Source organism: Drosophila willistoni (genome assembly GCF_018902025.1).
Source record: "Drosophila willistoni isolate 14030-0811.24 chromosome 2R unlocalized genomic scaffold, UCI_dwil_1.1 Seg167, whole genome shotgun sequence".
In the NCBI taxonomy this organism is placed as follows: Eukaryota; Metazoa; Arthropoda; class Insecta; order Diptera; family Drosophilidae; genus Drosophila; species Drosophila willistoni.
In genome coordinates, this window is record NW_025814050.1 from 2,882,625 (window position 1) to 2,909,741 (window position 27,117).

Sequence of the window (27,117 nt, forward strand, 5' to 3'; positions counted from 1 at the left end):
TTCATGTAATTTCCGCCAAACTAGTTTACGGACCTTCACAAAATATTTCACTTAATCACTCACACTTATTAGTGAATATTTAGTCAAATGTTACTCAATATAGTGAGGCCTAAAGAAAACAGAAAAGGGGAAATGGCACAACACACAAAACTGAGTAAGTAAAACGGATTGTGTTTTGGGTTCTCCTCCTATGCTGTGTTTTTAGTTGTTTTCCCTTCTTTGGTGTTGTTTTTCAATTTTCACTCAAAGAGTAGACCTGGATGAGGGCGTCATGTGGTGTCCAGAACAGCAGTTTTATGGCAGCCACGAGACTGAAAGGAAAACAAACGCCGCATGAAAGGCGCCTCGGGTCGCAGAGAATTTTAATTAATTTTCAAACCATATTGGAATTGGTTTAAAGATGTTTTTCAGGCCCAAATGGCTTTTTAATGAAATCAAGTGATTCGTTTTTTTTTGGTTCTTGTTTGTGTGTGCGTGAGAGTGTGTGTGTGTGTGCAAGTGGATATGTCTTCCCCTTACGGCTATACGAAACCCACTTTCATGATAACCGATCATTCCCGTGACCCCTACCATTTGGCTCAAGAAGATGCCAAATTGGAGGCCGACAATGATGATGACTATGATCCAGAAGAGGACAAAGACCGACACTTTAAGTTACAGGAAATAACTAAGTGGTTACATTTCAATGCAAGACATCGACATAATTGGTAAGAGGCAAAAATGTTTTTCACAGAAAAAGTTTGCTAATTAAAATTCTATAGAAACGAACGCAAGTTCGTTCATTCTTTTTGTGGGTTTCACTTTTGTGTCTTGTTTCCAGGAAATCAATTTGTCAATTTGGAATTCGTTTTATTCTTTTTGATAAGATGCTGGGAATTGGTCCAGCTGGTAATGTGTCTTTGACTTTGTTGACCCAAGATGAATACACAGAATAGCAAACAATTGTTTTCTTATCACAAATTGTATATGACGTTTCCCAGAAGGTCGTCAACACGAAAATACGTCAATTTCTGAACCGCATTATTCAATATTTATATGAATTTTTTTCTGTTTTATATTGTTTGCTATTCTTTACAAGTTTGCAACGTGTCATCTGACTGAAATGGCTAAGTTTTTTAAGCATCTTTTGTTTAGCTGATAATGATTTCCATGAATACCTTTAATCTTACACAGTAAAAACCACATGACTGAGCAATTCATTACTTTAAATATTAGCCTTACCCTCATCTACGGCAAGTGCAATTGAAGTGTTGCTATATATAGATGCCATAGTGAAATTAAGAATACTCCCACACATAGTAAATTATTTTTACGAGGCATTTAAATGCCAATTATGAGATTAGAGTGCGTTATCGACAGAACGGGGTGAGTGGGAAAGGGTAATAAAACAGATATTATAATATATCTACCCGTAGAAAAAAGAATTTTTAATTAAAAGTTCCGCTTTGTTAATTGCAATCCATTCTCTAGCTGAATACTCACTAGAACATGAATAGAACACTTACGGTTTCCAGCTAATTGAGATGGCTTACAACGCAATTCACAATCAGAAGAGTTTAGTTTATAGAAACATTTTAAATAATACAGGGTGAATTATTTTTTAAAACTATAATAAAGCGAAGAAAACTTAAAAAGTGCATTATGTGAATTATGAGTTGATTATAATAATCATCTAATATTTAGTAAAATTTTATCTCTTATTATAGAGAGAATAAGAATTTATATTTCTTAAGAATTTTAAAATCTCTTAAAGATGCTCTCAAATCTTTAAAAAATATTTAATTTTTTCCCTGAAAGGGTTAACTTTTTAAATCCAATTTCAAGAACGATTTTTGGTAATAAATTTAGTTCGATTTTTCGATGTTTATAGATTTACCATGTATTTCTTATTTAAATAGTTAATTGCTTTCAATCGACACCCTGTATTTTGTTTATAACGATTTCATATCGATGACAACAAGCTTATTAAATATGCACTTCTTCTCTATAATTGTATTTACATAATTATTTATTATTGACTTGCAACAAATGCGCATTCATTACAATGTATTGCACATAACGAGTTTTTTTCTTGGGAAATTGTTATTTTCAATATATTGTTAAAAAGCTACACTCACACAAAGAGAGAGAGAGAGAGCGACACGGTCAGTTGGCTACTCAACTTGAAGGTCATTCTTATTGGCCTTGGCATTGACACGTTCATGGATGATGGCAGGAAGCGTTGGTATTAATTTTCAGCATTAAATGAAAAGAAGAAGAACTCAAAACAGAAAAACAGTTAGTTGTTTGACCCAAAACAATTACCACGTGAGCCATTTGATTAGTTGAAATCGTTGAAAGACAAGTAACAAAAACAAATACTTGCCTCTGCCTCTGCTCTCTGTCTATATACAAGGTGTGGTCTATTGTCATTGTCGCGGTGGTTAGTGGTTTGGTAGCAGGAGGGGTTTTAGTTTTGTATAGTCACTGGTGGTTAGTGGTTATGGCTTTTTCCCCTCCATCCTTCTCATGCGGCGTACATGTGGGTTTTCCACTAAGAATTTTGTGTCAAAATGTAAATACTTGCGAATAGTTTGTTGTCAAGCCAAAAAGTGAGAACAACGGCCACCAAAAGAACAACAACCAAAAAGGGGGGGAAGGTAAGATACCCTCTTGGGGACTGTAAAGTTTCCGGTATATAGAGAAAAGTATATACATTTGAATATATGTATACTTAACACTGCGGAAGGCTTTTAAGCCTCATTGAGTGTCCAAGTTATGTATGTAAGAATAAATAATGTATGGACTTAACATAAATATTTATGCTAGGATTAACTAACTTGGCTAAAGGTTTTCTAGGATAAAATGAAAGAAATTAAGGTGTTGTTAGAGAAGGAATATGTTTTGACTGACTGAAAAGCAAAGTAGATATGTGAGGTCCATTAGAATTATTCTCTTTATCATCATCATTGTGTTTATCATCATTGTGTTTTTGATATCGAAGTATTATTTGGTCATGGTTAAGCTGTAAAATTGCAAAATAAAAGAACATAAATTTTGTGTCACTTTAAAGCCGCTTAAGTGTCCAAGTTGTGGATTATAATAACAATAATAATAATACGCATACGCCATGGATGCCAGCAGCTGACTAAACCCATGTATTGAGTGCGGGCATGTGCCTTGTTATCTTTTTTCCTTTTTATTTTCTTGCTGCTGCCAAGTTATTTAGTGTTTTGTGTATTCAATAAACACTTGAGTGAATTGAGTTGAAAATGCAAAGAAATCGAGAAAGTTACGAGAATACAAAAACACACACACACACACACACACAAAGAGAGACAGATATTTGTCCCGCATATACATACATATACATACACACGCACACAGTCTTAGATGAGAATGTTGTTTGCAAATTTGTCTTTTGTCTGCGAATTTAGGACATTTTTGCTTTTAAGCTTTAGATTCATTTGGGGATCTTATCTACTCGCATCTATAAATAACAATTTCATTTTGCTTTCAATTTGATTTGATTTTGTTTATTTATTTTTTTTTCTTTTTTGACTGCGTAAATATTTAATAGACAAGTTTTATTTGCTCAACTTTTGACAAAGTTTTATTCACTTCTAGTTTATTTTTAAGTCGATGATTTGTCTTGTGTTAATTGCCAAGCCAGCTGATTCGATGTGATCAGCTCCGCATATCAATTCAATTAAAAGATATTAATTAGTTAGGCACGAATTTACAATAAACTTGTTTTTTGAAAAGAGAATTTACAGAAAAAATGCTCTCTCTTCAAATTTTTAAAATAAGAATAAGACAGATTGTAAAAATTTCATTAAATTTAACAATATATAATAAAAACTTCTAGATTTTTACTCGAATATACCTAAGATAAAAAGTAGATTCTGTTAGTATTTTATCAAAAATTACTTTTTGCAAATAAATAGCATTTAATGTTAAATTATTTAAATAAATTGCTTTAATGTTTTATAAATTTAGTCAGCCAAAGTGCTTAGACCCTTAATAACCAACGTTCAAGTTCAAGTCTTATTTGCCCGGCGCTCTCTCGAGCTATACATATATATATATACATGTATATATTTGCAGAGCGAGATAGAGAAAGTAAAGAGAGACAGAGAAGCACAAACATTCAACAGCCATTGAAAGCGGCTTCCATTCAATTGCTTTCAATGCGGCATTCAACCGAAAATCAACAGCTGCTGCTGCCGACATTGACAACATTGCCGCCGACAGCGACAACGGCAACGTCGACGGCAACGACAACGACAGCAATGGAGACGAGTGAGACGACGACCACGCAGTAACCGGCAGCAGTGGAACCTGACTAGGAACCTGACGACAACATCACAGATTTATTCAGTTTACAACTTTCGTTTGCAACGGACGTGCGGCTTTTTCCACATTGGCAAACAAAAAAGTGGAGCGAGCGAATAGAAAGAAAGAAAAAAACAATTGATATATAAATTGTAATAGTTAAATTACAAGTGTCTTTAAATAAATAAAGTTCAAGTGAGAAACATAAAAATACAAATGAAGTTGTTTAAGCAAATTACTTGAAGTTCATGTTCATAATTATGCAAAAATTAAGAGAAGAAATAATAATGTTATCAGATGTCCAAAAAAAGTTTCTGATTACCTACCATTTTTTCACTTCACGCAATTAGCCGAGTCATTAGCGTAACAAACCAAAGAGAAAAGTGTGTAAAACAAGCATTTAATACACGTTTTGTATATAAGCATGTATGTTTGTAGTTACTATATAATAATTGTCTAGTAATCAATCTGCAAGTCATTGAGAATTTCTTGCAAGTGTGGGAAAGTTTTGTAGTCACAGCAGTTGCCTTTGCAGCTGGCAACCAAAATTTGATTAAAAATTCAAATGTATGGGCAAGGAAACAAACCTATTAATTAAACAACAACAACAACATCATTGATTGGATTGATCCATTTATTCTTTTTCATAATTTATTGATGTTAAGGAAAAACCCTTATACAATAATTTGAACAGGCCACGCGAAAAAGTAATATATTAATTAAGTAGCGAAATGATCATCAGTGTTATCCTCATCATCAGTAATAATCATAATCATCATCATCATCTGGAATTGTGAGACATTCTCATAGTCGTCATAATAATATATATAAAATAAAATGAACAGAAGTTTCAGCCCAAGAAAGTAGGCAACAAAAAACGACAAATGTTGTCATCACGCAAAAGTTTCCTTTAAATATTTATGCTAGTTTATAACAAAATATATACAGAGTTTTCATTGTGTTTATGTATCTGTATGAGTGTGTATGTGTGTGTATGTGTTTGTTTGTGGTATCCCTTTACATCATTTTGTATCTCGCCTAGAAACTTTGTCAGACAAATGAAAGTAACAACCTTTCAACATATCATAAATTTTTGTTGATGAATTCGCTTGGGGGTAACCAAGCCCAAAAAAAATAAACTTTATTTTTGTGGCTTACAAAAGAGGATTGTAAACCTTGCCACGCACTGAGAACAACAAAGAGTCAAATTTTTGTTAACAAAGTGCAAAGTCATTAAAATAACCTCAGGGAAAACGTGTTGCCTGGCTCCAAAGCCTTCCAAGAAATGCTTTATCAATTAGTAATTAACCGAGAAAATGTTAACCTCAAGATGCCACAAACTTCAAAAACATTTTTCTTAAATGCCCATAAATATGTGAAATTTCATTTATTCAATTATTCAATTTATATAAGGAGAAAAATAAAAATACAGACCTTTTTGACTAGACTTAAAGAGAAAATAATGTCATAATGCTACGTTTCTCCTCCATTTCTCTAATATTTCCAAATTTTAGTTCTTTATGTTTTATTCCACATTATAGTCATTAGAAACTGTGTGACTATTTGAAAACATTTGTTTTAATTGAATTATAAGTGATTAGAGATTCCAGGGAGAAGGAAAATATAAATATGAATCTTTATGACTTATTTTTGTATTATGCTTTTGTTTCGTTTTTGTGTGTTTCTTTGGTGCATCTGATTAATGTTAATTTCCTTTTGAGAGCTTTGCCAATCCTTAAGTAAATATTTTGCAAGGTTTTTTCTTCAGGCTTTCATTTAAAACAATTACTAGTCAAAGCGAAAACATTTCATATACAGGAATTAATGGATTTTGTTGGCATGGTTAAGAACGAGTAAAAAATTGTTGGCCTTTTTGTATCACATTTAAATATATCTCGTTAGTCGGGGAGAATAATTTCCGTTGATTATATTTTTAGCTTTGCTAGGACATAACACGTGTGCGAATATCTATACTGACCGCATCCTGTTTGACCAGGCGACAATCCCCCAAAGCCCTCATCATAAATATTCGGGCCCAATGAAATGGGGGCGCATGGCATAAATTAAAATGAGGTCAGTGGTCATAGATGCCAGCATTTTTGCCTCGCCAGGCACCCACCCTAATGAGGGTATGAATTTTTAATTATCGTCATAAGTGTGTATGTGTGTGTGTGTGTGTGTAAGAGTGTGTCTGTGTAAGTTCACTACTTAATTAGTTTCTAACAAAATAATCCACAAATCGAAAACCAATTGGTGAGACGTGCTTGTTCGCTGACTTTTGTTTCTGGTTCATTTTTGATGTGTAGTAAAGTAAATTAATATTGATTCATTGATTTCTAATCAATTGAACACACAAACAGTGATAGGAGACAGAGAGGGAGAATGATGTCGTGTCCATATTCTGTATACAAACTATTTGTGACCAAAATTTGTCTATGCATTATTAATCCATGACTTATTTTCGGGCCTTTTACTGCGTGACAGCGCATCCTGATGAACATGAACTGAACTTCAAGTGACAAAGGCAAAACGATATTCAATACACATACATATATTTCCTTTTACACGAAATCTTGTACTTCCATACTCTTCTACTTTTATATATAAGTAACATTTTTTTTTTTCGGCTGTCTCATCTATTCAAGTTCTCTCTCATTCACTTGAAAGGCTTCAAAGCCAACAGTGCGTATGCGTAATTTGAGTGACTGTACGTGCTGAAAATATTGTGCATAAATTCAACAAACCAAAAAATGTGCTAAGAGATACAATCACTTGAAAGGAATTGTAACAAAAGTTAATTTAAAGAACAAACAAAAAGACAAAAGCAAAGACAGGCAGAGATAGAGACAGAGGCAAAGCCAAAGGCATTCAAAATTGGTTCAAATCGTATACACGCCGCCCCATCCATTCACGACCAGACCCAGCATATTGACAACAACAACAAAACGCATTCTCCCACGAGCAACAGTGTCGGCCATAGTGCCACATCCATCGGATCGCAAACAACGCCCAGGAGGAGTGGCAGCGGGAGGCGACGCAGTGGGAGCGGTAGGGGCATTGGCCAGAAACCTGAACGCCACAAAAAGCGCAACGTTTGGCCATTCAAAATGCGGGTGAAAGTGAGCAAACGCTTTTGGTTGCAACGCCAAGCGTCCAACAAAAGCGATAAATTTCCACAGCCAAAGTAAGTTTAAACCAAAAAATTTAAATTCTATTATTTTATTATTTTAAAAGTAAGAAAAGGAAAAATAAGAAAATAACTTTTTAAATTAGTCGGTACACTTTATTTTGAATTTTTCTTGAAAGGTTTAAAGATTTGATAAAATGTCAAACTTGTCTCGAGGTCAATCTTCAAAAGATTATAATATCAATGGTTTTTATGTTTTTCGAGATATCGATGGACTTTTGTCGATATCTGTTTTTCGCTGTTTTAGTTAGTAAATAAGTGACAGGCATAACATATGAATATGTTTGATATATGGATCGAAAGACGAGAAGTGTTCGATTGTATTGAATTAGTTCAGAGATGTATAAATCAAAAGTTATCAATGATATCGATGACAAACAATCGGGTTATTAGAGAGAGAGTTTTTGGCTGCTCGAAAAAAAAATATACTAATGTAATAGTATAAATTTTGGAGAATTTGGAGAAAGAAAGTGGGATTATATTCCTGTCCCAAATATATTTCTCTAAAGTTCCTTAGTTAGTTAGTGCCTTCACAAAAAATTGTCGAATTTGTGGTTTCATGAAGTAAGAAAGTACATTACGTTAATTAATAGATCTCTGACTAATATTTATAAGTGTAGTTTTAAGATCGTTATGTATGAATATTAAATAATCATCAATTTGTCATAATTTTTATGGAAAAATGATCTCTGAACGAATTTTAATGTTTTGCTTTACGACCACTTTGAAATTCAGTTAAGAAATAAACTATTATATATTTTATAAATTTGCTTATTTTCTTACAAAGAAGCCGGAAAAGCTTTGTTTTAATTTTTCTATTCCAAAAAATATCATCCTTTTTAAGAAGGAAGTTTTTGATGGAACCACAGAAGTTATCGATTTTTTTTTTATAAAATATTTCTTGGACATTTTCAAAACAGAAACTTACCTAAAAGATATATTAGTATTTCAATCACTAAACTTATTTGTGTATATTTTTATACTTTACATCAAAATAAATTAATAGTTAGGTTGATAGTTTATAACTATATCCTATACTTTAATAATAATAATAATAAATAATAATAGCTACGATGAGTTAATCTAATTTGCATATACATATAAGTTATGTGACTTTATATAGTAGGAGTACCTACATATATATTTTCTACTATTTGTAGACACATATAAATATGTAATTAATGATTATTTTTATTTCTGGAAAATTAATCATAAAAAATGAATTCGATTTATAAATAGCTCCTAAGCCACTTCGTAGTCTGGCTAATAGGAATCTTATTACATTTGCTTCTTTATTAAGACAATTAATCCCAACAATATTTTAGACTTGCCTTTCGATAGAATGGCTGAGATAGGCTACCATTTTGGCAACGGTCAACAACAAAGGTCTTTTTAGGGCCAACAATGTGAAAAAAGTCCTTTACCTTTTTGTGAAATTATTAAAGAGGTGCCGCCAATGAGAAGAATTTCTCTTGAACCTATCTAATTACAAGGTTTGCTTTCACTGAGATGACAAAGTTCACAAGAAAACGGTGGCGGGACCAGGACCTTATTGTTGTTGTTTTTGGCTAAAACATTTTCATCTGTAGGCATCCTTACATACCTACATATACATATATACTTACACTTGTATATTTATGTGTCTGACCTAAGCACGTGCCTTTGACCCAAACTCAGGCCCCCGTATCCAGCTTATACATACATAAAGCCATTCAAGACAATAAAGGCATGAGCATAAACATGAAAACATGTTTCCAGTCCCAAGAACTTAGTAATTTACCTCAAATGGCACAAACATGTGTCGAAAAGAAGAAGGAAAAAAAATAAGAATAAAAAGGAAAAATACAAATAAATAATGGCATATATTTAATTTCCGTTTCAACTCGCCTGTCGTCCCCAGCATCCTCCGTTTAAGGTTCTCAGAGAATGGCGAGACAAATAGATATTCCTTTTGATATTGAAAAGAAATTCGTTTTGCCATATTTCTTTTTAACAAGAAATCAAGGTAAATGTCTTTAAGTACTTGGCTATTCAGAATCTCAACCATCAATCAGTCTGTCTAGTGAAGCATGGAATTTTATTCTATGGGGAGAGAGAGTCCTCACCCATCTCAGAGTGAAACGTGATGGGCAAGTCAAACAGAAGTTTCGTTCGAAGACAAACACTAATTAATTTGTAGAGACAAGGAATCAACAAAATACCAAAAAACAACGAAACTTTTGGCATAGCAATTATTTTTCAATTTAGGGAAACCCTCATTTCCCTCCAGCCTCGATCGCTCTGTGAAAATAGCCGTAGGACAATTATTAAAATTGTCCAATGCTTAGCAAAGAAATTTGAATTTAAAAGAAAATTTAGGTCATCTTTTTATGCTAGAACAAAGCCAAGATATGACCTCGTCTTAACAGCCAAGGTCAATGGTTAAGTGTGTCAGAAACACACACTCGCACACAACATGTTTGTTCTCAGCACATTAAAAATGTGATTATGAGAATGAGACCTCCCCCGCCAAAAGGGATGCGTGTGTCAAAATGTGAAATGCTCACGACAGGCTTTGGGCCACAACTGTGGCTCCTCTTGGCCCAGAGTGTCGTAAACCTTTAATATCAAAAAAACAAGAAGAGAATTGAGTTGGGTAATTGCACATGACACATGCAACACGACAAGAAAAGGTAATTTTTATAGTGGCTTACACAAAAGACACTGATTCAACACAAAGTGACATATAATTTGATTGTCGTCAAATTTTAATATACTTAAGTTTATGAGTATTTAGGTTTATTTTCGAAAAGTTTGAAAAAATATATTTGTATAATAGGGCGAGCCAATTTTCTCAGTGAATTTCGTCCACCAAATCGAAGGATTCTAAAAAACCTTAAACAGAAGTCTGAAAAACTTCAGACTTCTCAGCGCACATTTCGATAGATATTTTCAGTGCGTCCTTTTTTTTTTAGCCAGGAATTCACTCATGGTAAAAATATCTTTGAATTTTTCATAAAATCTGAATTTAATGGACGATTATGATATTTTTTTTTTGATCCATAGAAATGACCCACCCTAATGTAATTGTAATGTTAATAATAAATCACTTTTAAAGCTGAAAAGTGAACAATTTGAGCAAAACCATTTGGACCCCACCACCTGAGTCAACCATATAAAAAAAAACATTGGCCATAGCCAATTTCGGCATACCAAAATTGATATATCCATTCGTTATTAGAACGTTATATTTTGTTATACAATGATCTGTTTTTCATTGCGTCATATAGAATATGCGTAAAAATATAATTGCAAGTCGTTTTTGACTTTCTATAAGAATAATTACGGAGTAATCCATTTTTATGGCTAACAATAAGAATCACATAACACCCAATTAAATTTGATCTCGTAGGCTATAAAGACAGTCGACAGCTTTCTTCATTACCTACATTTTTCGACCGATATGTAAACCTGACTCTCGGAACATCGTGTTAAGCGTTAAAATAAATGGTCCCATTAAAAGACTTCAAAAGGGTCTAAAGAGACCTTTTTACTGGTAGAATTGTATAATTCTATTCGGGTTTAAAATATGTGTTATTTTGAATTGATCGCTATATTGTCAGCAAATTCTTTAATATATCGTAATAAAATCGAGCATAGATCTCTTAACAAACCTTACACTTTGTCGATTGTCTGAACTTGGAATCATTTCCCAGTAACTAAATAAACACTTGTTTTTATAACATGGAGTTCACGTTGTCACTTGTCGATTAATGAAATCCAAGTCCACGAAATCTTAAACCATTGAAAAATGTATTTAAACCAAAATCGTGTAAGGTTAAGGTAGTGAATTTGTAAAACAGAGAGAGAAAGCAAACTAAGTATCGTGTAAGACGGAGCTAGTGTTAAAAAAAGTTGCGTAAGCGAGATTTAGGTGTATATATTTGTTTAACAATAGATCGGTTCGATTCCTAAAAATATTCTGTCTGAAAAGTGGCTGGAAAACTAAAAGAGTAGTTTGTATAGTAAGAAATAGACTGACGGATATCGATACAATGATATGAAAAGAAATCTCCACCACCAATCCCAAATTCGGTAAGAGCTCTCCTGATTTTTATTCCTATAAAATGGTTATCTGAAACGTTAAAAGCCAGTTTATAAATTTCTAGGCTTATTATGAAGGTTACGCAGGTTATATTCGGAAGCACGTTAATACTATATTCAGAAGACTTTAAATTTAACGGAATACTACAGAACTTTCGTTTCGTTTCTAAAGTAAATGCAAGTGCCTTTAACTTAACTTAAATGAGTAAGAACAAGTTTAAATTCATACTTATACATATGTACATACATCCATATATAAGGATTTATGGCGTTATGTGATTTATTAAACACATACTTAATTTTATTGATATTCATAATTAAGTCGCTGTCCATCTATCAAATGTTTAATAGACAAACATATGCTAATAAGATTACTCTCATGTTCATAAACCCTTTCGATTGTTTCCATGCAAAATACTTGATTGGTAATGAAATTCAAATTCACACCTGCTCAACACATTTCGCAGTGGAACGTCAGGTATTTGGCAAACAATTTTACAATTGGATTTACATTCAATTGTGTTCTGGTATTTACATATTCGTAAAATAAAAGTATACATTGGTTCAATTAGAGTGTGCCTCCTGTTGCCAATAGAGTGAGCCAAATTCAGTCCTCGTCTGGGGCTAAATTCGATTTGTTGTGGGTCTCCTACGTGTGACTATGAGGTCATTAGGAACGTGTACAATTTGCAATTGAAACGTGTTGCCCGGCAGCGCATTTTTCAATTAATTAACTTTTCGCTATGGAGTTTTACCGCCTGCAATATTATATGTACATATGTACATAAAAATGAAAAATAATAAAGATAGATTTAACATGCTAATCAAGGTTGAGAGATGGTTTAAAAATAACTTAAAGTCATATATGAGACACTCGAGAACTCTAGAGTCTAGAACTTGGAATCTTGACAACGATTGCTGTGCAGGCTTTCAATTCAGATGAATTAATGAAGCGTGTCACATTGAGAGCGCCAGCCAGCCACATGAATGACATGCCCCAAGTTGATGGAGAGCGCCCGACCAGACCGAAAAAACTGACCGACTAAACCGACCAAATCGACCCGGGTCCGACGTTCAACTGGGCAAAATTACGTTTTACTTTTTTTTTATTTCGGGGGGCGGGCCTGTAAATCGCACAATGACCTATATAACACACTCACACACACACGCACACATATGGCTTTGAGTGTGCTTGTGTGTGTGTGTGCGTGTGTGTCTCTAAGTTACTTTTGTTGAATTAATAAAGCTAAGAATAAAAGCAAGTTGCGGGATGAGCGCGTGATCATTTAATTTAACAAAATGGACAAAGTGCGTGTTCTGCTTGAAACAGCAAATGCAGAAATGAGAATTCACATCTTGAATTAAGTCTCTTTTGTTTTTTAATAGATTTCACTTCATGGTTAAACAGTGAGTCCTCATATCGAATGGACCAATTAAAAATCTAATGAAATTGCAAATGCATTGAAAAAATTGAAATCTTCTATATATACTTATGTATATATTTTTTATCGTTTCTAAACACAAAGGAAACAACGAATTTCCATATTAAATCATCAACGTTTAAATTTCTATTTTATTGCGCCCAAGGCGGCATTTATACAAAATCCGTTCCTGCATATATATTTGATTTAATATTTAATGACATTTAAGAATTTGTTAAACATGAAATACTTTTTATTTGTTGTTTCTTAGCAAATGCAAATAAATTTTAAATGTGATTTTATTTAATATTTTCCTTAAATTATGTGATAATTGCAATGCGTCAAGAGATTTGTTTGTTTATTCCTAGAGATACAAATGAAATTAATTATTTTACATTTAAATTTAGATCTACAATCAGTGAGCAATTTAAATTTTAATCAATTTGAAGATAATCGAAATGTAATGAACCTGAAATTAGCAGCAATTAAAATGAGTCGTTAGCCCCATCCATTTGTTAACCGATTCGATTAGCCAGCCATGCAATCAGCTGTTTTTAGGATAAACAATTGCAATTTCAATTCCAACTAAATAAGCTGACGTTGGGTTTAGCTTGACGAACTATTCCTATACATATAAATATATATGTACCTATCTCTATATATAAACATACATATATAGATAATATATCCGCATCCAATACGAAGAAGAGCACATTGTGAGCACTTGTAATGCGAAACTCTGGCAGCATTTCAATTAAATTGCATTGCATTTTTATTTTGTTGTGTCTTTGTATTACAAACATTTGTGAAGTAATAGAGACGCCCCATGGGCTAGACGGAGAGTGTGTGTGTGTGCCAGAGAGTGAGAGTGAGACAGAGGGGAGTGAGAGATAGAGATATTCACCATATTGTGGGTGAGCTTGGGCAAACATTAGCGACATCATTTTCATGCTTGGACAGCGTTGTTCCTTTCATCAACAAAAAGCCGGAGAGTGCCAGAATTGACTTGACTTTCGTTTTGACGCCTCTATCATCATCATTAAGTTGCTCTTGGGGTGTCAGTTACTATGGCACGATTCTCTAATCTATATTGGGGTCCAAAGCCAAAAGCTATCACATTACCTTTACCTTATAGCCCATGAATTTATGCAACGATAGCAGAAAACTTACATACATAGTGTATGGTACATATGTATATCATTTGTGACGTCATAGCAGCTCTGCACAGGTGAAGTTGAGACATAGAGGTTACGCCCAGCTGTGCCAAAAAAAGAAAATAGATGAAAAAGTAGCTAAAACTTGCTTATTTGCCAAAATGGAAAAATGTTTTGCCAAAAACTTTTCCTCTCTGACAACCGAACGATGATGATGATGATGATGATGAAGATGAAGATGAGACGATGTATTTTTACCCCGACGAATCTCATTTGCATACATCTCGTAGAGAATTTTTAAATTGCGCGTGGGCCAACAATTTGCTGGCCTTGAACCTGAAGAGGCAGCAGGGTTAATACCCAAAAAAAAATAGCGTAAATATCTTCAATTTAACTCAGAATTGTTTCATAAACTTAATAATAAAATGAGCCAGTGGATTAAGTCATCCCCTGGTCTTAAAGTAAAAAGGCAAGTGCCTAATATAGATGATTCTTGAAAGACTAACAATTTCAAAAGAGTTAGCCCTTCTAGGAGGATTTTTAACAACTTTACTTGAGTTGATTGAAGTATTGCAAATGTTGAGGAAAGCTTTTAGATGTATTTAGAGTCCAATTTCAACGCATTAGAGTTTAAAGATGAAATATTATAGATTAGAATTATATTATATGTCGTATAAGTTGTACTAATATTATCCTGCCTGATGGAGCCTGCTAATATGCCTTATCGTTCTAATAATAGCGCATGGTCACAAGATCACAAGCATCGCACAATAACTGTCAAATGTGATAAATCAAGTGTAATTGAAAGAAGTGCAAATAAGCCAACACGCCAACAACAACAACAAGAACAACCGACCGATGAAGAGCGAACAGAGCCGAAAAAGAATCTCAGGGGCAGAGATTAAGCTCGGGTTAAGCCATCATAACCAAATGACTCTCTTAATATCATCAGCTCTCGCACTCTCTCTCTCTCTCTTGGCACTATGCAATGCATTATTTGCACTATATGGGCGAGAGCAGAAGAAAGCATAAATGCGAATAATCAGCAGAAAGCACAGACACTAACTAAAGAGATAAAGAGTAAATGGCGAAAAATATGAATATCAGGAAATTTTTTTCCATCTTTTTTTTTTTTTTTTTTTTTTTTTGAGATTGTTGTTGTTTTATTCAGCGCTGCTTTTGCCGCTGCGCGAATGCGACTTGGGGGAAACAGAAAACAGAAAAACCTACAAAATAGGGTAAAAAATTGTGCATGCTAGTTAGTAATGCGAGGGCCTTCGGTCTACTACTACTAAATATATGCACTCAAATAGATAGCACCACCGATCCGCAGCAAGTGAAAATCCAAAAAAAGTTCATATAAACTAAAAAAAGGCAGAATATAAAACACAGGGCACGCGACCAAATTACAATCGAAATATTATTCCGTTTCCTTTTCAAGTGTTCTCCAAATTGAAGCTTCTTTTTTGTTTGCCATTTGCCATAATATGCGATTAACAAAGAAATTCTTCAATATTTGCTTTGGCTAAAAAGAACTTTGCGTGTCGCGAGTACGAGAATCAAATTGCATTTTCTGTTTTTGTTTTCGTTTTTTTTTTACGTAATAATAAAAGCCCATTTTTTGTGTCACTTTTCTGTGGTTTCTGTTCGCGCGTTTCGTATAGCAACGCCGTTTTGACAGGCGTTTGAAGGATGTCCTATAATTACAACAACAGCTCCGAGGATTACTCATACGAGGATGAGTATGTGTTCCGTTCATACAATATATATATATATATATATAAAACCAATTTAGAACCTAAATTTTTCATCATCGTTTCATGAGGTCGCCAGTCGAGCAGAAATTTCATTTAAGGCTCTCCTGCTAATGATAACCTCTGCGGGTGGAAGTAGGCTTTGTGTGGCTGTGTGAGTGTGCGTGTGTGTGTGTGTGTGTGTATTGTGTTAACAACGAAATTAATCTTCAAAAGGGTCACTTCAGAAGTAAAGTCTCTCAATATGTCAAGTAGTTAATACTTGCAGAGTAGTAAAGTATCTCAACATAAAATCAATGAATCGTCTTTTGCCAACTATTGTTTATCTGTTTTCCGTCGGTGCAAAGTGTGATAAGATTGTAGATTTATGATAACAATTGTTGAGAATGGTCACGGTTGGGGAAAAAAAAACTTTGATAACGCATTTCATTTACAATAAACTACCTAAACGGAAGTAAAATAAAAACTTTAAAAATTCAAGCAACCAACAAAAAAAAAACTTTTATCTAAAAAATCGTATAAGAAAATGGCTAAAGATTACGTGTACTCTATATTTAAAATGTTGCTTATCCTCCTGTTCCATTCCCATCCTCCTCCTATTTCCCCTTTCCGTTCTACTAGCCCAGTCTTTCAATTTGTCGCATCATTTCACAGAAAAATTCAAGCCAATTAAACTAAAAATCTGTCTTATAAACGTCTAAGCTGTCGGCAAAGTTTAAACAATTGAAGCAAGTTCAAGTAAACACAGTCTTTCGACATTCCCCTTCAGTTTTTTGGCAGAGGCCCCCTCAAGTGATCCTCAAGTGCATATGTATGTATATAGTTCTGACCGATATCATTGCCACCTATGAACAGCACTGACAGACACAATATTCTCTCTCTCTTTTTTTTTGATCATCCTTAAACTAAATTTAACTACATATAATTTATGAGTTATTCCATTTACAGGTTTTATTATCTGTATTATTTTTTCTTTTTAAATAAATCTAAATTAAGATTTGTGACCATTTTGTAGCATCAAGTGCATAAATTGCATTTAGTTAGTTAGTAGTTAGTTACTTATTCGAGAGCAACATTATACTATAATACACGTGAAGCTTCATGGCAATGGCTTTTCCCTAATGATGCGGTTCGGGCTTATCCCCCCACTGGGTTGTGGGTGGGATTGGCGTCCCAGCTGCGTCTTGGTACTTGTAATTATTGCCAAGAGTCATTAAACTCGCATTTGAAATGAAAATAAGACTCGTTCAATCTTAATATGAATGGAATTGTTTCTTCATTTTTGCAATGAAATTGAAAACAAAAACAAGAACAATGATTTTTTATTGCCCCTATAAATAGAGAGATATAGAACCTTAGAATCGCTGCCTACCAGCTGCGACTGATAAAGCAAAGTTGTGTCTTGGTCTACTCCAGGCCTGACCTTATGGGTCTCTCTGTCTATATATGTATGTATGTGTGCTTGTAGATGTGTCCGTGTGCCCATCTCTCAATCTGACTGACATTGCTCTAACAGCAACAAAAAGCGCTTTAATTAAGTGCCAACTAATAAAGCGGCTCTTGAGTTTTCAGAATTGGGCCTGACTTTGAAAATTGGGCGACTAAGTGTCTCTGTGTGTGTGTGTGTGTGTGTGCGTGTGTGATTCTATGTGGGGATTTAGCATAAAAATTAGCATAAGAATTGCAAAGATATTTGAGAAATTGTTGCTCGGTTTTGATTGAAACTACGTGACTAGGTGAATGTAGATAGAATGTGTTCAACAGGAACTATTTCCACAGGGTTGACAATGATAAAACCCATGACTGAGGCGAAAATCTCAAAATTTTACTTCGTAACATCATAAGCTAAACTAAACTGAGTCATCGTAAGGCATTTTGAAGTTTTATATTGCATATATTCCACAATTCAGTTTACTGTATAAATTAATAAATCCCTCTTTTATATATCATGCCAAAATGGTATATTGATATTGGTCAGATGTGTGCAAGGAATCTTCTCTGACCATATAAAGTATATATTCATGATCGGCACGACATAACGAGTTCATATAGCCAGGTTCATTTGTCTCGCTGTCTATATGTCTCTCCAACTCAACTGAAACTCATCCTTGATCGATAAAACTCTAGCTCTGGAATGCATGTGAGCTTATATTTATGACAGACATTGCATAACTCGGATTCAACAGGGTTAGATTTCACATTATATGTGTACATATATATAATAAGAACTATCAGTCGTCAATGTAAACTTGGTCAATATGAGATAACTTTATTATACATATAGCTATCGTATAAACAAATGAGTGTAGTTGTGGTGTAATAACAAAACGTGCAAGGGTATACAAATTTACACACGGCCCTTTAGTTATCTAACGAATAACTTAAGAAATACCAAAAAAGGCCTAAAGTTATTAATTACTCACTTCTTTAATAAACTTCGGAGTTTTAAACTTCTTAATTATAATCTTGGTGGAATTAAGAATAAGGTTTTTTGCAGTATTTTGCAGTAAAACTAGCGAAATTTCCCTTTTAACAACAGTTTTGTTATTTCTTAAACTGGTAAAGTTTCAACGTTTAACACCGAACTCTTTCAACTACATCATTATGAAAACTTCTATAAATTAACCCAACACTATAGGTCATACTAAACGACTCTATTGAAATCTTTCAAAAGTTTTACCGCCTTTTGGAAGTACCTTATAAAAATGCAATTTAATTTAAAAGTTCATAAATGTACTCCGTATTTAAATCGAACTATCTCAATAATACATATAAATAAAGTACTTTTTGCCTAAGTTCCTAAGAAAAACACAAATTTGTATCTGGCTAAATACACTGATAAGTAGATTGAAGTAAAGATTGATGGAGAATTGTCAACCTCAAATGTGACAGACAAATATAAATAACAAGAGGGAAGTAAATTTGAAGTTGACTAGGCAAATATGGAATGGGAGATTAAAGAAGAAATGGAGAAATCGTGTAAAAAAGGTCTGATTGTGGGCCTAATCTGTTCTAAATCTTTTTGACAAATTCTAAACAATTCCCTTTTACTATTTCTATTGATTTTGAATTAAGGTGCTTAGTTGTAATACCTTTTTGGGTTCATCAATCAGATGGAACAATTGAATTTTCACATCATAAGCTTAAGCATTTAAAGACCTTATAAGGCAAGTGCCAAGGATGAGAATGCGAATGTGAATGAAAATCAATATCGACGGGCTTAAAAATTTATTGAATTTCACAAATTGAGCATTGCACGTGCCGCCGATATGCCACGCCCAGGCACCTGAGCAAACAAATTTGCGTTTATATATACAAATATATATACAAATATATGTACACCTATATTTTTATACCATACACCCATAGGGTGAAATGGTATATTAAAGTCGCCAAAATGTATGTAACAGGCAGAAGGAAGCATCTCCGACCCCACAAAGTATATATATTCTTGATCAGGATCAAAAACCGAGTCGATCTAGCCATGTCCGTCTGTCCGTCCGTCCGTCCGTCCGTCCGTCCGTCCGTCCGTCCGTCCGTCCGTCCGTCCGTCCGTCCGTATGAACACCTAGATCTCGGAGACTATAAGAGCTAGAGCCACCAAATTTGGTATGCAGTCTCGTGTAGTATGTACGCTTATCGAGTTTGTTTCAAATTTTTGCCACGCCCCCTTCCGCCCCCAGAATTTACATAAAACTGTTTTTCTTAAAATGTATAGCAGATAGAAACATCAAATTTGGTTTATATACTCGTTTAGTTAGCGCGCAGAAAATAATTGTTCCAACTTTTTGCCACGCCCCCTTCCCCCCCCGGAATTTGCATAACTCTGATTTTCTTAGAAACTATGAAAGCTACCGACATTAAATTTAGTATGTAAGTTAGCCTAATAGACGCGCAGATATTGACTATTAAAAAATTTTGCCACGCCCATTTCCGCCCCCGAAAATTAAACAAAACTGATTTTCTCGAAAACTAACAAAGCTAAACTCACCAAATTTAGTATGTATATTGGCTTAGTATGCGCGCAGAATACATATATTTTAATATGTTGCCACGCCCACTTCCGCCTCCATAATTTAGAAAAAACCGATTGGCTCTTGCAATTTTTTGACCATCGCGATCAAATTTGGCAGACTAATAAATCTTATCTATTTCTATCAAACTACCAAATTTGATTGAAATCGGACTAGAAACATACAAAATATACGTATGAACGTATTTTGCTACGCGATCCATAAGGGCAGAAATGGCCGTTGGCTAGTGGCGGCGCTAGAGTGCTTGTGCGTTTGTAGAGTGAGCGAGATAGCAAATGGTATGAGCATGTTAAAACAATTTAGTAGACGTACATTTGGTTTTCGAAATTTTAAATATTTGTTTCACCTGGTGTATGGTATACCCAAGTCGGCGAGACGACTTACTTACTTCATTTGGTACTAAAGTCAAGTAATCTTATGAAATCTTTATTCACTGTTTTTTTTTTCTTCGTTTCGTTTTTTTTTTATTTCATGACTCCCCAATGTGTAACAAAACCTCACCAAACCATTTGACTTGGACCTGGCATCTCCTCCAATTGCCTGCTGGCTCGGCTTCGGTGACTGCTCCGGCTCCTCCTTCACACATGTAGCGAAGTAACAGAAGGTGCCTTACAAGTCTGGCGCACTCTACCCGAGCGCATTCGTCAGGATCCCAGCCTAGCATCGTTTCGTCAGGAGCATGAGCGTTTACATGGCGGTAAGTTTATATGGTTTCTTTTACATTTTCTGGTGCGGGGGAGGAGTCCCCCTCCCTCTCGCTCGTAATCTCTCTGGCATAATAACCTTGTGTGCGTTGGTTTGGATATTGTGTTGTTTGTTACTTTTGTTTTTTTTTTATTGCCGTAATTATTGTTGAATTTTTTATTGCCATTTGCGTGGTCTCGGCATTGACATTGGGCACCGAATCCGGGATTGTGTCTGGGCCTGAAACATTTACATATATACATCTATATGTATGTAGCTACATACAAGTTAGAGCTTCTCCTTATGCTACTTATTTGCATGCCAAATGCCGCCAACTTGTGGCTAAAGTTTATCACTTTAAATTGCTTAATGGACAATGGCTATTTTTGGAGACCCCGACCAAGTTCATCCCCCTTCCACATATACATATAACCTATTTCCGTCAAATGATTGCGGGCAATATAGTCTATATGTATATAGTAGGAATAAAGAAATAGTTTTCTAAAATTAGAAGGATTATAGTCTGCAGTTGCTGGTCCATTGAATGCTTTTTGTGGCTAATGTAAAGAAGAGTTGCCCCCTCTATTACTGAAATGGTTGGCAATTTAATAATAGTAAACAAACTTTCGATTCTATTTCTGTTCGTTCTTTGATAAAAGAATGACATATCAATCAATATTTCAAAAACGAAAAAAAAAGAACTCACGTTCTCCCCGACGGGGAATTGAACCCCGGTCTCCCGCGTGACAGGCGGGGATACTAACCACTATACTATCGAGGACGTTGAAAACGGCGCGGAAAAAAGATTCATTTCTGATAACTCCTTGGCAATTTTTTATTTCTAATGCTTAAACATTAGAATTATAAATTATGAATATTAATGTCACAAGCATTAAATGTAGAAAATATATTTATTCCGCCGGTATGATCAATTTTATTCATAATTCGAATGAATTCATTAACCATGTTTGTTTTTTTATTCAAGTGCTAATATATTTCTAATTCTGCGTCCTTCTATTTTGCAAAAGTTTATAAATTTTCTTCAAAAAAACAGCTACTATATAATGTGATCACATAGATGGATCCAGGGAAACACAAAATATCGTGCTCTTAAAAATTTGTCAATAATATGATGATCTTTATAGAATTTATTCATTTGTTCGTTTATTTTATTAAATTTTCATTCTGCCAAAATGCCAACAGCAAAACTAAGGAAATTTTTTATCTCGAAAAATTTTAATGTGTTGACCCACAAAACAAATTTTCTCGATTTTTCGTGCTTGATCAGCATGGATCAATGTACATGGTGTAGGCATCGTGAACCTCAGATTCAGTTGGTTTTGACTACTAAATCATACATATATGAAGCTCGAAAACACCGATTTAGTTTAATATTTCCGTTTTTTTCTAGGGAACAAAGTTTCTAGCGTTAAAAGTACGAATCAATTTTGATCAAATTTTGCATCATAAAGATATCATAGAAATGTTTAAAAGTAGAATGTTCGACCAATAATTTTTAACCGATTTTTATCAAATTTAATATTTATTAATTAAATACAATTATTTATGACTGTGCCAAATTTCATCAAGATTGCTTTCATAAGTACTATCGTGTCGAAAAATAATTCTGCTCAAATAAACGTGGTAATTTCTTATGCGATTGTGAGAAAAAAATGTAATCGATCAATTTGATCAAACTCGAATTAGTCATCCGATATCTTATGACGTAGACCTAGACATACGACGGAATTTGGCTTAAGTTTCTCGCAATTTTGCTTTACTACCTTTAGGAACCGAAAGAGTATCACATGAACCATACGTGCCAATAATTCTGAATTGTATATGATTGTTCCCTAAATAAACTCTACTTTTTCTTCTAAGAGCACACATTTGAAGGGTAAATTGTACATTTCCATGGTCAAAGTGAAAGGTTAAGTTTACCAATTAACTAGCAATTGTTTTAGTCACATCCTGAAGACGGGTTGGCCATATTAATGGTCATGGGATGGCATATTTATAGCCAATTTTCATTCGTGTTTTATGTGACGACAGTTGTCCGTCTGGTGTCCTAGTGAGCACAGCTAATGAAACAATTTACGCACAAATATTTGCCGATAGCTAACCTTGGTAGATAAAAGCCACCTGCAATATTTATTCTTCTTAATATTTGATGTAATTTAAAATGCTTTTGCAGACGTTGATCCTTTGCCCTCCGAGGATGCGGCGGTCGAGCATAGAGAGCGACAGCAGCAGCAGCAGCAGCAGAATGGCCATCACGATGAGACAACTCTGACGGCCATTAAGACGACCCCAGTTGGTGTGGATACAACTGGCGGCGGATTCACACATATCGGTATCAATGTGACAAACGAGGTGGGGCAAGTTCGAGTACTCGATGGCAGGTTCGTAGTTCTGTGAATTTCGAGTGTCCGTTACGTAATTAGTGCAACCAGTTTTCTGTGATACCTAGGGATCTGGACAACAACAATGAGGACCAGCATGACGATGGCGAAGGGCATAGCAAGAGCAAGGTTCAAGCAAATCAATCAGTGTTCTTTATCTTCTTTGCTAAATTGGACTTTTCTTTTATCGCAGTTAAAAAAATATTTAATTTGGTTCAAAATCGCCATACTTCTGGTTGTGTGGTGTGTGTTCACGGCCTTCCTTATGTCCAACAACGAGCATGTGGATCAGCTGAGTCTCATAAGTGTTCCTAGAAATGGCTCAACGAGAGGTGGGTGGATCGATGTACTTCTTAGTTCTTTCTAACTCTAAATGTGTTTCTATTTTAGTCTTTCCAATAACCACATCGACATTGCAACGGATCGGCTTAGGTTTACGTGGACCCTTTCGTCTACAGGAGAACGATCTAATGCTGAATGATAGCTTACCCTTACCAGTGGTGCAGATTCAGGTGGTCCGCACTTACTATGACTTTTCTGGCGACGAAATCTATACGGAGAATGCTGGTAAACTTTGGCAATTGGATGTAGTCTATCCCGAGCTAATAGACGCCACCAAGGATACTAAGAAGCAGCGCACTTTTGAGCTATCACCCACCGATCCTCAGTGGTTGAGTCAAGGGAATTCAACCCAATTGAGGTTTGAATTCACGAGCAGCATCGAAGGAGAGCTTCCTTTACAGCTAAATGTGGATGAATCTCCCATATACAAGAGGGATGGTGTCATCTACGCTGCAGTCGTGCTCTGTGGTCTCTACGTGATGATCATTTGGGAAATTGTAAATCGAACATTCGCTGCCATAATTGCATCCACATTATCAGTCGGTATATTGGCTGCACTCAATTCTCGACCCTCAATGGCCACCATTATGGGTTGGATTGATGTGGAGACCTTACTTTTACTCTTCGGCATGATGATCTTGGTGGCCATACTCTCGGAAACGGGAGTCTTTGATTACCTGGCCGTGTATGCCTATAAAATAACCAATGGACATGTCTGGCCTCTAATCAATTGTCTTTGCCTATTCACGGCCATCTTGTCGTCGTTTTTGGATAATGTCACCACAGTTTTGTTGATGACGCCCGTGACGATACGTCTTTGTGAGGTCATGTGCTTGAATCCTGTGCCCATACTGATGTGCATGGTCATCTACTCGAATATTGGTGGAGCTCTGACACCAGTGGGTGATCCGCCCAATGTGATTATTGCCTCCAACAGTTACATATCCAAGAACGTAAGTCAACTGCATTTATCATCTTGTGCATTAATCTGATCAGCATTCTCTATCGCTTTGTTCAGGGCGTCAATTTCGCTGTCTTTACTCTTCACATGCTGCCTGGCGTCCTTTTGGTTATGGCGCAAACATATATTCAATTGCGTTTCAAGTTCCGCAATATCAGCGATCTGCAGTTCAAGGACTCGCCAGAGGTGGAGGAGCTGCGTCACGAAATTCATGTATGGAAACGTGCTGCAGCCAGCCTGTCTGCCTATTCCAAGGATGAGGAGCTAGTTCGTCAAACTCTCATGAAGAAGGTCAATCGCTTGAAGCGCAGCCTCAAGAAACGCATGACTGCAGTCATAGAACCAGCACCCAATTATCAACAAACATTGGCCAATCTGCAGGCCAAGGTGAGGACCTTTAATTGGCAATGCTTCTGTAATGATAATCCCAATGTTTCCTTCTCCAAATCCACAGTATCCCATACGGAATAAGGCATTGTTGTACAAATGTTCTGCCGCCTTGCTCTTTGTTATCAGTTTATTCTTCTTGCATTCCGTACCCGAACTGCAGCGTCTTTCCCTCGGTTGGACTGCTCTGTTGGGTGCCATATTCTTGATAATTTTAGCTGACATAGAGGACATGGAAGCCATTTTGGCTAGAGTGGAATGGTCGACATTGTTGTTCTTTGCTGCTCTATTTATATTGATGGAAGCGTTGACCGAATTGGGGTTGATCGAATGGATTGGCAATATGACAGAGGGGATCATTTTGGGCGTAGGTGAAGATCGTCGTCTCATGGTGGCCATTTTAATTATACTTTGGGTAAGTCATTAAAAAATGTTATGCATATTTGGAGGTTAAAACTCAACTCTTCCTTAACAATTTAAGGTTTCCGCTGTGGCCTCGGCCTTTGTTGACAATATTCCATTGACTACCATGATGGTGAAAATAACCATATCATTGGCACAGAACAGCACTCTGAACTTGCCTCTGCAGCCTCTGGTATGGGCTCTAGCCTTGGGCGCCTGTTTGGGTGGTAAGTTTATATTGAAGGATCTTTCAGTTGAGAAGATATTTATCAAAGTTTTTTCTTCTTCATTAGGCAATGGTACTCTGATTGGTGCCTCGGCCAATGTGGTTTGTGCTGGCGTGGCTGAACAACATGGCTATAAATTTACTTTCCTACAGTTTTTCAAGTAAGTTTAAATCAAAGCTTTTGTTTACATATCTGAAAAATGCTAACGATACTTTCTTGTACTCTGCAGAGTTGGTTTTCCCATTATGATTGGCAGTATTATAGTCACAACGGGTTATTTGCTGCTTTCACACTCGTTATTCGCATGGCATTGATAAAGGACCTTTTGCACGGCGAATTCGAATCTAAAAAGGCGCACTTTACCTCGTTACCTAACACTGTTAAACATTTTCAACACTCATACTATCAGTTGCTTGAGAAATCAAAAATGTAAAGAATTTGCAAATAGGATCTTATAGGATCTCCTTCTATAAGAATTTAAAAAAAAAAAAAAAACAAAAAGTGAAAACCAAAAAGTAAACAAAACGAAAGATATTATAAAAAATAAATACTATAAAACATATATATATATATATATTTTTACACATTGTTGTTAGTGTAGTGCGTAGTCTAAACAAGAAAATTACAACTAAAATGGAATATTAATTTAATTATTTAAACATAATTATGTCGCTGAACTGTGAAACAATTTGTTAAATGTTAAATGTATAATGTAAAGTGAATCTAAAATTAAATGCTTAAAACAAATTCATCAATTTTATTTGATAGTTAAATAATAGTGTCTATTTTTTCGTACATATATTCCTTTTAATTCAAAATTCAAATCATTTCAATTTAAATGTTAAATATAAGATATTCAAACCTTTTTTCCAATTCCACATCACTTTGTCGCAATTTTTAATTTTCAATCCTTAAAACTAAAAATTGAGAACAATATTAAGTCTAAATGTTGCAGCCATTTATTTGTGAGAATAAATTTGAAAATTGTTTAAAAAATATATTTTATCACTCCGAGTAAAAGGCTTGAGAAGAACTTTGAGTGTTTGGCAGTAAGCGGGATCAACATAATGGAATTTTTCGATTTTCCAAAAACTCTAAAAAATATTCACTGGGAATATGAACCAACTACCATTTAAACTGGATACGGGAACATAAAGATTCATTCAATAATGCACAAAAGGAATAATATTTTGTGATTTCTTTCATTGACCTCGAGTAGGTTTAATATCAATCAAATGGTCGCCAAAACAATGTAACAACATAAATATTTTCATAAATGTTTAGCCATGTCATTTGTGAGTCTGTCACTATAGCCAAAAACGATTGAAGAGCTAACAATAGTCAACTTATTTTCCGCAGAGTAAACAATAACTCTCTGGTCCCTCTGGACGGAGCTGATTTCGAACGCATTAGGCCCAGTCGTCAATTTTTTTTGCATAAAGTCTACATAATTTGTGTATTTTCGTACATATGTAAATGCGTTGAAAAGTGAAAATAATTTAAACTATTTGTGCCCATGAGAGCACAATGCGTATACATAATTATGGAGTTGCGTAAAAAAAAAGTAACTAGAACTAACTAACTAGCTACAAGCTAACATACAGTTAGAAGAACACTTTGTTTAAGCTACATTGGACATTTTATATAAACATATAAAACTTTTAATAAACAAAAAAGTGTTGAAGATTCAAATTTACTTACCATGGCCTTCAACATCAATATTTTACATTTATTTTATGTCCTTTTTGAAAAAATATCACAAATT

The 27,117-nt window shown here is 34.8% G+C and overlaps 1 protein-coding gene and 1 non-coding gene across 4 annotated transcripts; one reads left to right on the plus strand and one right to left on the minus strand.

Moving 5' to 3' along the window:
• Window positions 1-489: 489 nt before the first annotated feature.
• LOC6643993 (P protein) lies at window positions 490-26,099 on the plus strand. Of its 3 annotated transcripts, none has more exons than XM_023176787.2 (11): window positions 490-707; window positions 20,538-20,644; window positions 22,826-23,033; window positions 23,102-23,162; window positions 23,227-23,365; window positions 23,424-24,328; window positions 24,394-24,723; window positions 24,791-25,138; window positions 25,205-25,352; window positions 25,419-25,512; window positions 25,582-26,099. In XM_023176787.2, the coding sequence occupies exons 1-11, from the start codon at window positions 505-507 to the stop codon at window positions 25,664-25,666; spliced, it is 2,628 nt and encodes an 875-aa protein (XP_023032555.1). In that variant the 5' UTR covers window positions 490-504; the 3' UTR covers window positions 25,667-26,099. The 3 variants fall into 3 exon arrangements, with proteins under 3 accessions (XP_023032555.1, XP_015033516.1, XP_002066617.1); XM_015178030.3 differs by lacking the exon at window positions 490-707 and adding an exon at window positions 7,124-7,498; XM_002066581.4 differs by lacking the exon at window positions 490-707 and adding an exon at window positions 15,422-15,901.
• Trnad-guc lies at window positions 21,341-21,412 on the minus strand. The gene has a single exon. It is a non-coding gene; the product is annotated as a tRNA-Asp (tRNA).
• Window positions 26,100-27,117: the final 1,018 nt, after the last annotated feature.